At 51.3% G+C, this 11877-nt stretch overlaps 2 protein-coding genes across 3 annotated transcripts in view; both read left to right on the forward strand.

Annotated features, from left to right (window-relative positions):
* PSMD14 (proteasome 26S subunit, non-ATPase 14) overlaps nt 1-1069 on the forward strand; it is a 46185-nt gene extending 45116 nt beyond the window's left edge. For both annotated transcript variants that reach the window (XM_058840125.1, XM_058840126.1), the window contains one exon: nt 643-1069. In XM_058840125.1, coding sequence (XP_058696108.1) covers nt 643-741 — 99 coding nt within the window. In that variant the 3' untranslated portion in view covers nt 742-1069. The remainder of the gene's footprint in view (nt 1-642) is intronic.
* A 4144-nt stretch (nt 1070-5213) lies between these two features.
* On the forward strand, nt 5214-11400 carry TBR1 (T-box brain transcription factor 1). Its single transcript, XM_058839983.1, has 6 exons — nt 5214-5905; nt 6391-6545; nt 6888-7009; nt 7363-7521; nt 8381-8442; nt 10557-11400. The coding sequence occupies exons 1-6, from the start codon at nt 5214-5216 to the stop codon at nt 11398-11400; spliced, it is 2034 nt and encodes a 677-aa protein (XP_058695966.1).
* Nucleotides 11401-11877: the final 477 nt, after the last annotated feature.

The raw sequence follows: 11877 nt of genomic DNA on the forward strand, positions 1-11877 counted from the left end.
CATGGGTATGATTTTCAACCAGAAATAATCTTATTGTTGCATGCAGATGCCCACAAATGCCTACATCAATTGAGTAATAGTGTGTGGGGATATGTATTTTCAGAAAACTGCTCAGGCTTAACATTCAATTCCTAAGAGCATTTGAACAGGGCATTGTTCATGTTTCATGGTTTTATGGATATAGATACGTTAGTTTTCTTGTAGTCAACACAACTATTCAAAGACTCTGTTGATGATACTTGAATCTCTGCAGGATTAGAACACACATTTGTGCAAAGATCTGAAAATTAATTACAATGTACCAGGACTAAGATTAAAATACTGGCCTTAGTGAGATGTATAGTAAAATTCACATGTTGTGTGTTGTCCTTAAAACTAACTCAGAGCTGCCACGGTTACTCTTGATATACTGGATAGAAATTTACTTCCTAGACCCAAGCTCAACTTAATTGTTAGCAGAAATTAATAAAATTTTGTTCATGGAAATTCAGTCATTTGTTAGGTCTTCCTAGAGTGGAAAATTTAGGAGCACTACTGGCCTGTGTTCATTGACTCACAGACATCTTAAATAGACTTGAAGTAAATGAAATCTTTCAGAGATCTGTTTCAGTCATTCCTCTCATGGCATCCTTTGTGTTTCAGGACCCTAAACGTCATTTAGAAGAGCATGTGGATGTGCTGATGACCTCAAACATTGTCCAGTGTTTAGCTGCTATGTTGGATACAGTTGTATTTAAATAACTGATCTACCATTTGTGATACTTTCTGTGTATATTTGTTTATTGTTTCTAATACTCATAAAACAGAGACTGTTGAGGCTCTATTTGATTAAACGGAGACATCTGACTTCATTTGCAATGTAAGTGCAGCACTATAACACCTCTCAGTCTCTAATTGTGCATTTGCTTCAGTTTCTTTATGCCAGGGTCCTCACAGATTCCAAAGCATTCAAGAACACCATGTGGGAAAAAATGTAGTACATTTTCATTTAATATTTGGGGGGGGGAATCAGTAGTACATATATATTTTGATTGTTGCAACATAATAAAAATACATTTACAAATCTGTCTTAAGTTCTGGACAGTGTTTTTTTGAGAAGGGACAGTGGGAATTAAAAAACTAGAAAAAGTGTTAGGAAACATTTGTTTCTCCCCACTGTAAAACTACTGAGATATTAATTGTTTGGAAAGCAAAAATTCTCTACTGGAATTTGGCTCCCATTAATTACCAGTTACTCTCATGGAGATTAAAACAAAAAATCATAGTGCCGAATTCTAAGGATGTAGAAGACCAAAAATGTTGAAAATTCCTCTGTCAGCTCCCTTTGAATACTATTCAAACCCTAGTATCTACAGAAGAAAACTGACCTTAAGGAAATTAATTCAGTTGCTGATAACTGAATCACAGAACTCTCACAAGCAGTGTCATAAATAGCAGTATTCTGAGAATAAACATTAAAGTGACAGAGGCTGTTCTAGGTTACATGAACCCACCCTCCTCTGAGAGAACATACATGAGCTGTCCATATATATAAATAAATGGAAAGAGTCCCAACTAGAATATGACATTTAAAATAATTTTTACTGACTGGAGAGGGAGACACAGGAAGGCAGGTGGTTTGACTGCTTGGTTTGAAGCAGGCAAAGCCAAATACCTGGGTTTGGGGAGTGACTTGGGTTTTGGGCAGGGACTGATTGGAATTTTTTTGTTAGGGTTCTTTTTTTCAAGTGTTGTATGTTGCTTTAGCCAATTTGATTCTTTGTCTGGGCAGAAGTTTTTTTTTATTGTTGGTTTGGGTTTTTTTCAATAAAAATAACAGTAGTGGCAGGCAAATAATTCAAAGCTATCTACATCTCTTGTTGAAGATATTTTTTTAAAAATTGACTTCTTATTTACATACTAAGGAAACAGCCCATAAAATTGTCTTATTTTCCAGCTTATGCCCATATTTACTTACACTTTACCATTCAAAGATTTTTCTTTTGTTTGAAATTTCTTATTGAGGCCTTTTAATTTACTATTTTAGACTAACTCTCTCTCAAAGTATATTTAGCGTGCACTTACTTCAGAGGGAAACATGCAGATTTTTGCAGCTGCCCTCCTTATGGCCTTCCCTCTGCCCCCACAGTAGGCAGTGGAATATCAGACTGGGAAAATGGAGACATACCAAACCATATTTGCCTGCGTGTAGTTAAATGGAAGTTCTTTCTGGGAGATTCCCACTGCAAGCCTGCAGGTGGTTGAGGAGGGCTGCGTTTGGGCCTCACTGTTGCCGGGTGCACACGCCTGGTGTGAGATGGGGCAGGAGATGATTGAGGGACCTGCCCTGGGGCTTGTCTGCCAGGGGGACTCTGCATCCCTGCCGCTCTCTACTCCCACACACACGTGTAACACCACGAGGGAGACAGAGTTTGGCAGGTCGTGGGTAACATGGCACTGCAGAACAGGAGAGGAGCTAGCGCAGTGCTGCAGTGTATACATGCGTGAGAGGCTGGTGTAAGCAGGGAGACAAACCAGTGAGTCTTACATATTCTAAATTAATTTTGACAAATGTACATCTTGCAGAGGGTAGCTAAAGGGAGTCTGTTGGAGACGCAGATCTCCGGTAGTATAAGCTTGTGCTGTGGTACACTGCTTTCTATTCATTCCTCAGTTTAACTTGGAGGCACAATTTTCCATTTACCAAGATATTACATGAATAATAAAAAGGGCAGGTTTTTGGAGCATCCTTCCTTATTTTTGTCCAGTGCTTTAGGAGCTACAGAGTGGATTTGGAAGAATTGTGTGTATGCCGCAACCTGTAAAGAAGCAGCCCATATACGATATTGAAGGAAGAAAGAGATTTTCAAGCGGCCACCTTCTGAGCCTCCAGCCGCAATGGAGCAGACCTTCATTAGCAGCATGACCCCTTGTCACCTGTCAGCACGAAGGACGGGCATATTGTATTAGCAAACCTCACTCCATTCTATGACGATTCTGTAACACCACCTGCCATTGCATATCCCCCCTATTATACCAGTTTAGGAGTTGTGCACTGAAGATTTTTGGCATATATTAGCACTTCCATGTGATTGGCAGTATACCACTGAATTCATTGCAGCTCCGCATCTATATGGCTGTAGCTCTGTAATTCAGGGCAGCGTTTCCAAGGGTTTATCTGCATTTCGGTCCATCTCCTGCCTATATAAGTCCATTACCGTTCTGTTGTTGCAAACACGGAAAGGGAAGGGTGAGCACTGGTGAAATAAGTGTTGGAAACATTAGTTAGAACTGATAATAATGAAACTGTTTTCTTAACACTGAAAGAAGGTGGTGTATGGAAAGTTGCAAGCGCTGAACCACTCGAGGAGAACAGTGAACTGCTTGCTTTTTTCTTCATAAATTGTCTTATTAGAATAATTTCCTTGCAGAGAGTGTGTATACGTTGGCATCTATGAAATATCAAATAACTGAAGTAGCTCACAGTTAAGCAACAGAAAAATAAATGGCCACGGGATTTGAGAGCATTGAAATACACATTCTGACAAGTCATCCTGGTTCTAGTCTTCTCCGGATTTGAGTTTGCAAAGTTTCGGTCTGGCTTCAGGCAGTTATGCGGTGGTTTGGTTTTATTATGTGGTGGCTCAGACTGCGTTATCTGTCAGTGAAATTTGAAGCCGGCTGCTGATGTCACCTGGGAAGAGATGTAGTCTGTAAAATACCTGAAGTCCAAACCACTAAGGGAACAACACTAAGAAAAATGGAACAGGAGATCTTCTGCCTGGTAAAAAAAACCCAAACCCCAAACACACGAAAAACCGTAAAACAAGCCCCGTGCTTTTAAACTCTCAGGCAGGCTTCCCTAGGAAGAGAAATTAAGACTGGTGCTTGGCAAAGGCGGGGTGGCGAGCGGGCCCCCTGAGCCCTTCAGGCGCATCTTCGCGCCCTGGAGGGTCCCGCTTTGAATAGCCCGAGGCTCGGCCGGGCACAGCGCGGGGCTCGCCGGCCGGTCCCTCCGGTCACTGGGAGTCCCCGCAGCCCCCGCCCGCCTGCGAGCGCAGCTCGGCCCGCGGCTCCCGCGGAGACCCCCCCGGGCAGAGGGTGCCGGCGGCTCCTGCCGCAGCATCATCGTGGTTTGGGTTTCTCAGCTCCTATCGACCCCGCGGCCGGGGCGGGCAGCGGCCCCTGGCAAGGGTGCTGCCAAAAATCTGCCCCTCCCGAGAGCTGCCCGCGGGACTGAGTCACTGAGGGAAAGCAGGCACCGACAGGAAAGAAATCCGGAGACGGATGGGGAGGTGGACGCCTTCCACGCTGTTTTGCTGGTAATCTTCGGCATTACGGCTCCCAGATAAAATATTTACTTACTAAAGAACCCGTAAACATCGCGGCAAATACATTAGGGCACTTCGGCTGCGGGGCTTATGATTATTTCAGAAGTTAAAAGAGATGATACGCGGCCGCTGTCAGCGGGGACGGAGGGTGGATTTTCCCCCGCGAAACAGGCACGGGTGGGAAGGGTGGGGGCGATGCGCCGGGGATCGCTCAGAAGAGCTGGGGGAGAGGGACTGCGCCCCGCTGGGGACAAACCGCGGGGGTGAGCTGAGGGCAGCGGCCGCCCAGCCCCGCGCTCCCCTAGCAATCGCTCCCCAAAGCGCCCAGGATCCGCTCTCCTCCCTGACGCACAAAGGTGGGGTACACGCACGCAATATTTGGGAAATCGTAAGGTTCGGATTTATTTTCCAGCCGTAGTCAAAAAAAAAAAAATTAAAAAAAGCTAGAAAGGTCACATAATAATGAGCTCTCACAGCAAACATACTCTTCCCTTCCCCCTTTCCCTTCCTTCTATCTCACAATAAAATCATCTCCTTCAATTTGCCATGATCGTCGCGACCAGGAGCCAGGTGATTATCCTAATTAATGTCTATCTAATTAAATTACTGTCAGCGGTTAACCAATGGCAGAAGCCGTTTCATCCTCTCCACAAGCAGCAAGATCAAAAGTGAGTCTTTCCTGATTGCTGCATAGTGTCAATTGGCCAATCTCTTCTCCCTGGGAAGGGAGGAAAAAAAAAAAAAAAAAAAAAAAAAAAAAAAAAAAAGTAAATCAAACGTTTGGAAGCATTTGGTAGATGAAGTGCTTTCTGCCTAGTGTGGGTCCCAGGATGTCTAGCTTCTGATACTAGGAAGCCCTTTCAGATCCAGGGACTGAAGGGTTATTACTGTGGTGCTAGAGCTATGCAGCTGGAGCATTGTCTTTCTCCCTCTATCATGCTCTCCAAGAAATTTCTCAATGTGAGCAGCAGTTACCCACATGCAGGCGGATCTGAGCTTGCCTTGCATGATCATCCCATTATCTCGACCACTGACAACCTGGAGAGAAGTTCACCTTTGAAAAAAATTACCAGGGGGATGACGAATCAGTCAGATACAGACAATTTTCCTGACTCCAAGGACACACCAGGGGACGTCCAGAGAAATAAACTCTCTCCCGTCTTGGACGGGGTCTCTGAGCTTCGTCACAGTTTCGATGGATCTGCTGCAGATCGCTATCTGCTCTCTCAGTCCAGCCAGCCCCAGTCTGCTGCCTCTGCTCCTAGTACCATGTTCCCTTATCCCAGCCAGCATGGACCTGCACACCCAGCCTTCTCCATCGCCAGCCCCAGCCGCTACATGGCTCATCATCCTGTGATCACCAACGGAGCTTATAACAGCCTCCTGTCCAACTCTTCTCCGCAAGGCTACCCCACGGCGGGCTACCCGTACCCCCAGCAGTATGGCCATTCCTATCAAGGGGCACCTTTCTACCAGTTCTCCTCCACCCAGCCGGGGCTGGTTCCCGGCAAGGCTCAGGTCTACCTGTGCAACAGGCCACTCTGGCTGAAATTTCACCGGCACCAGACGGAGATGATCATCACGAAGCAGGGAAGGTAAGCCACCGCGCGGACCTTTCTGGGTGTCGGGGCTGAGCCGCGGACTTCGCCGGGGGAGCCGCCCGAAGCCTCCGCCGCTCCGGCGGAGCCGTCCCCTCGTCACCGGGGCCCCTGCCCTGATCGCCTGGAGCTCCGGTGCGGGTCCCCCCGGAGTCGGTCCCCGCCGGATCCGGTCCCCGCTGGGGCAGCCCTTTCTGCCTCCCCGCAAGTTCCCGCGCCCGCTGCCCTCATCCCTTTCCCGCGGAAAGCTCGGCGCTCCGGGGAGGGGGTTTCTTTTGATTTTTATTTCCCGGTCGCTATCGGGAGCCGTGAGGATAAAGCACAACGGCTGGTTGCTCCGCGTGTGCCTGCCGCTGCCGGTGGCTTGCTTTCCTTCTTCCCTTTCTTTTTCTTTTTTTCTCCCCTTTTCTTTTTTCTTTTTTTTTTTTTCTTTTTTTCTTTTTTCTTTTTTTTTTCTTTTTTTTTTTTTTTTATATATATAGGCGCATGTTCCCTTTCCTAAGCTTTAATATTTCTGGTCTCGACCCTACGGCTCACTACAATATTTTTGTGGATGTAATTTTGGCGGATCCCAATCACTGGAGATTTCAGGGAGGCAAATGGGTTCCTTGCGGCAAGGCGGACACCAATGTACAAGGCAAGTTCCTCCAATTAACACTTTTCCCGACACATATGTAGGTGACAATGATTAATTAATGCTTTTGCGGACTGTCTCTGGCGACTTCTTAAACGCAAATGGGCCAACGATGTTTTTATTAAAAAAAAAAAAAAATAAAAAATAAAAAAGGAGGGTGGAGGATAAAGTAAAAGGTGATCCGAAAAAGCTGTTTTAATCCTTTTCGTTTAAAATGAAAGGAGTTTTGGCAGTAAAATATTGGCCACTTAACGGGGTTCTTCACCCTCGTGTGCGAATGTAGTGACAGAACCGGGGTACAGGCGAGAACTGTGATGTGGTTGTGTTTTTTGTTGTTTTGCTTAGGAAACCGGGTGTATATGCATCCCGACTCCCCCAACACGGGAGCCCACTGGATGCGTCAGGAAATCTCCTTTGGGAAACTAAAACTTACAAACAATAAAGGAGCATCAAACAACAACGGGCAGGTCAGTGGGGGAACGCAGACGCTGCCAGAATTATTTTTATTTCTTCAGTTAAAATCCTACCGTTTCCAAAAGGACGTGTATTTATTTATTTATTTATTTATTCGTTTAGATCCTGTCGTTAGGTGAAAATAAAAGGGGGGTGGTGATGAGAAAGTCCTCCCATTTATTTTGCCACGGGCCTCGTCGGCCCTGAGCGCGTTGCCCAAGCTGACACCGCTGTCCGGTGCGGCCGGGGAAGTCCGCAATCGTCCCGGGGAGGCGGCGGCCAGCGGGCATCGCTCTCCTCGTTCTTCTCGCTCTAATTTCTTCTTTTCTCCCCGCGTCCTCCTCCCTCCTTTTGCCGTGCCCGACAGATGGTGGTTTTGCAGTCCCTTCACAAGTACCAACCTCGCTTGCATGTCGTGGAGGTGAACGAAGACGGGACGGAGGACACCAACCAGCCGGGCAGAGTGCAGACGTTCACATTTCCCGAGACGCAGTTCATTGCCGTCACCGCCTACCAAAACACCGATGTAAAGAGCTCCCTGGTTTATTCCCCTCGCGGTCCCCTCGCTCCCCGCAAGGCAGCTCACCAGGGACGGCCCGCCTGCTGCCCACCCTCCCCCGGGTCTCCGGCGCCGGGAGATGGGGCTCCCTGTTCCCCTCTTTGTGCCATCCCTCCTCCCTGGCCATCCCGAGGGCGGCCGCAGCCGCTCGGGCCGCCTTCGCCTCAGGAGCCCCCTCCGGGCGACCGCAGCGGCATCGCCCTCCCCGCCAGGACGGGCGCGATGCTGTCCCTCAGCCCGGGGCCGGGCGCTGGCCCGCGGCGTTTATCTCCCAGTCGGAAACAGCTTAGTTAGCTGTTAAGCTGTTAGCTTAAGCTTTAAATCTGCAAAGATCAATTAACATCCTCATTGATTGCGCCGGGGGTGACGGAGCAACTTCCTCAAATTAAAAGCTCGTTAATGGCTGGATGCGTTTCGGAGTGGTCTGGCTTTGCTACAGACTGGTGCCCCCTTTTCAAATGACATATGTTCAGTCCACATTCTCGCTTTAATTATTTTGCTCGATGCAAATGCAAACTCTTAGTTACCGTACTGCGGTACGTTTTCCCTAATTTCTGGATTTCAGTATATTCTTACCCATGCGCTAGGAATGCTGAACACGTCTCAAAATATGGGGTTAAATATTGATTCTTTTCGTATTTTTACAACAACGTAAATCTTAAAATTAGACTGTGATGTCAATAACCACACCAGAGCTTATTTTTTCACGGTTTAAAGGCAGTATGATTGACTAGAGTAAAGCTTGATCCTTTAACAACGTGTTGGCTGCAGTGGGGTATATTTTTCAGGCATTCACAACGTGTGCTCTGCTCCTCTCTTTCCCTAGATCACACAGCTGAAAATAGATCACAACCCTTTCGCAAAAGGATTCCGAGACAATTATGACACGTAAGTAAACCGGATTTTTACTACCCTTCTGCCGGCTGCACACACATGTCAAAGTGGGGAGATTTAGGATGAGGGCTGGCTCATTTCACACCGAAATGTGTAATGTCAGCCTTTTCCAGAGCCCTCCGGGAGGGAAGCACACGCCCGCTCCCGCACAGGGGCTGTCCCTGTGGCGAGGCCCTGCGCATCCCTGAGGTCGCTTTTCGCCTCTGGGGCACCGGTGCCCGCACCGAGTCCGCATCTCGCTTTGGCACTTGCGGCGGTTTTGTTGTTGGTTTTTCCCGGCACGTATCTTGGCGCCTCTTTCCAAGCTTCCGTTTCACTTGCGCGTAAGGGCTCCGAAAGAAGCACCCGAGCAGCAGGGGCTCAGTCCTGGGCAACCCGCCGGGTCTGCATCATTCCGAGGTCCGCAGAGCCGGGATCCGGAGGGAAATGTCTTCGTCTCGTACTATTCTTCGCCGGGGTTGAATTTTTTTTCCTCCTCTTCTCCCTTCTGGGTGGAGCTAAAGCCTCTGAAGTTTTAATCGCGGTTTGTCCCTGTTCTGTCTCTGTCCGTCCTCCTCCGAGGCATTCCCAGCGGTCTGACCCCTCCGGCCTTGACGCCCGCGCCACAGGCGGCTGGTGCCCCTCCGACTGCGGCTCCGGGCTGGCATCAGCACTCGGCCCCCGCCGCCGCCTTTCGCGGCCCTCGGGACAAAAATGGGGTGTCCCGGCCTGCAGGCCCTGTAGGCAGGCTTCCCCTGGCCGGGGGTACGACCCGCCCGGCATCACCCTGTCCAGCTTGGGGCAGCGGGAGGCGGCGGCCGCAGGGCTGCCCAAACACCCGGAGGAACAGACGTCAGGGATGCCGCCTATCCCGCTGCAAGCTCTGGTCTGTGGGACGGGCTTTGAGGAGGAAAACCTTTTTCCTCTCTAAACTGTGGCGGGGAGCGGCCTCAGTTGGCCTCGAGCGCCTCACTCATCCCGTGGGTATCTTAAGCGCCTGCTTCAGCCTCCCCGCTGGACCGCGGTCCAGCAAGCCACCAGCAGCAGGCTTTCAGGACAAGGGTGGAAACGACGCCGAGAGCTGAACTAGCTCGACAGGGACAAGGGGCCGAGCTGCAGCTCTCCCCAGGGAGCAGCTTGTGGTGCGGTCGCTCTCTCGCGGGGGTCGCCGAGGCTGTGGCGGGGAGCAGGTCTGCCACCGGGAGGGCAGCGGCGGTCCCCGGTGCCACGGAGGGCGGCAGCCGAGCCTGCCCGCTCTCCGGGAGCTCTGCGAGAGTATGTGCGGCCTTGAGAAAGGCTGCGTGGCCTTCGGCCTCAGCCAAAATTGCTTTCCTCTTTTTGTTAGGAAAAAAACTTTATAGGGCGTCACTTGAAAGGAGACGGGGGGAGGGGGAAGATTCAATGTTGTCTAGCACGTTGAATTTGTTTAAGGGCCAAGTTTATTTTGGATAAGAAATTCCAGGAGGCGTGGAGGGTTAATTAAAGCACAGTTTTAGCCTGAATTAAATACAGATAGTAGTTATTCATCCATTAAAGTTTTTATAATCGCAAATTGCAGCCCAGCATGGGAGAATTATATATAGGCCAAGCAGGGAACACTGGAAGTGTCTGGCTTTACATTTCCTACAGTAGGTGTTTAAAGATTAGCTTAATTTAAACTCAGTAAAATGTTGATGGTTCGTCTGTGACTCCCAATAATAAGTGTTAAACAGCCGATAGAATTCCGTAGTCTGCCACTCACGCTGTTCTCGGCAAATGACCGGGCTGCCTGTTGCGCATGTGGTGGGACCGGTCAGCGTGTCACCGCGTGGGATTCCACGCCTTTGGGTTGTGGGTTCGGACCGGAGAGGGGGATCTCAGCCCCGTCAAGGAATGGCCAACCTGTTCCTAAACGTTTGTTCTCCATGCTTGCCCCCATCTTTCCTCTTCCCCGTTAAAGGCCCTCGGCTCTGCTGATGCCGGAGGCCGAGCCCGGAGAGGAGCGCAGGCTCCCGGGCCGGGCCGGAGCGCGCTGGGACGGCGCCGTCCCGTCCCGTTCGTCCCCCGAGGGCCGCGTTCGGCCGGGTGCCGCGCCGAGGAGGGCGCAGGGCTGCGGCGGACACCCAGCTCTCTCCCCTTCTCTTGGGCAGGATCTACACGGGCTGCGACATGGACCGGCTGACGCCTTCCCCCAACGATTCGCCCCGCTCGCAGATCGTGCCCGGAGCCCGCTACGCCATGGCCGGCTCCTTCCTCCAGGACCAGTTCGTGAGTAACTACGCCAAGTCCCGCTTCCACCCCGGGGCAGGAGCCGGCCCGGGGCCCGGCGCCGACCGCAGCGTGCCCCACACCAACGGGCTGCTCTCCCCACAGCAAGCCGAGGACCCGGGGGCCCCCTCGCCGCAGCGCTGGTTCGTCGCCCCCGCCAACAACCGCCTCGACTTCGCCGCCTCCGCCTACGACACGGCCACCGACTTCGCCGGCAACGCGGCCACGCTGCTGTCCTACGCGGCCGCGGGCGTCAAGGCGCTGCCGCTGCAGGCGGCCGGCTGCGCCGGGCGGCCGCTGGGCTACTACGCAGACCCCTCGGGCTGGGGGGCCCGCAGCCCCCCGCAGTACTGCAGCAAGTCGGGCTCCGTGCTCTCCTGCTGGCCCAACAGTGCGGCGGCGGCGCGCATGGCCGCCGGCAACCCCTACCTGGGGGAGGAGGCGGAGAGCCTGGCCCCCGAGCGGTCCCCTTTGCCGGGCGCCGAGGACTCCAAGCCCAAAGATTTGTCCGACTCCAGCTGGATCGAGACACCGTCGTCCATTAAGTCCATCGACTCCTCCGATTCTGGGATTTACGAGCAGGCCAAAAGGAGGCGGATCTCCCCCTCGGACACCCCGGTGTCCGAGAGCTCCTCGCCCCTCAAGAGCGAGGTGCTTACCCAGCGGGACTGCGAAAAGACCTGCGCCAAGGACATCGGCTATTACGGCTTCTACTCGCACAGCTAGGCGCGGCCGCCGGCCCGCCGTCCTTTTGCACAATAACTCCTCCGCGTTAGCGCACTGACCCCCGCCCCTAGCTGCCCCATCCGTGCCCCGGCCCGGCCCGGCCCGGCAGAGAGGCAGGCAGGCAGGCTGAGCCGCGGCCGCGGCCGCCGCCGCCTCCCCGCCCCGCTCCCCGCCCGGCCCGGCCCGGTCCGGCGGCGCCCCGGGGGCGCGGGGGGCACTGCCGCACCGAAACCCACTGATCAGTAGGATGCTTAGACTCTCAAACCGTACAGCGCTTCCTTCCTTTTACCACGGATGGATTCTAGGGGAAACAGTAATAGTGGGGAAAACAGCCTGTGAAATGCCTGTACATAGTATTTATTTTATTGTAACAGATTACTTTTATTTGGTTCGGTTTATTTATTATTTGTTTGGATTTTTTTTTGTTTTGTTTTCATTGTTAAGTCACAAAACTTAGATTCTGTTTAAATTTCTTTA

Source organism: Poecile atricapillus, chromosome 5 (assembly GCF_030490865.1).
Source record: "Poecile atricapillus isolate bPoeAtr1 chromosome 5, bPoeAtr1.hap1, whole genome shotgun sequence".
Classification (NCBI taxonomy): Eukaryota; Metazoa; Chordata; class Aves; order Passeriformes; family Paridae; genus Poecile; species Poecile atricapillus.

What these genes read in the sequence shown, in the direction of transcription:
- TBR1 (XM_058839983.1), top strand. Translation starts at nt 5,214, where the DNA reads ATGCAGCTGGAGCATTGTCTTTCTCCCTCTATCATGCTCTCCAAGAAA. An exon ending in CCGCCTACCAAAACACCGAT is followed by an intron (nt 7,522 to 8,380) that starts GTAAAGAGCTCC and finishes CTCTTTCCCTAG; the next exon opens with ATCACACAGCTGAAAATAGA. An exon ending in TTCCGAGACAATTATGACAC is followed by an intron (nt 8,443 to 10,556) that starts GTAAGTAAACCG and finishes TCTCTTGGGCAG; the next exon opens with GATCTACACGGGCTGCGACA.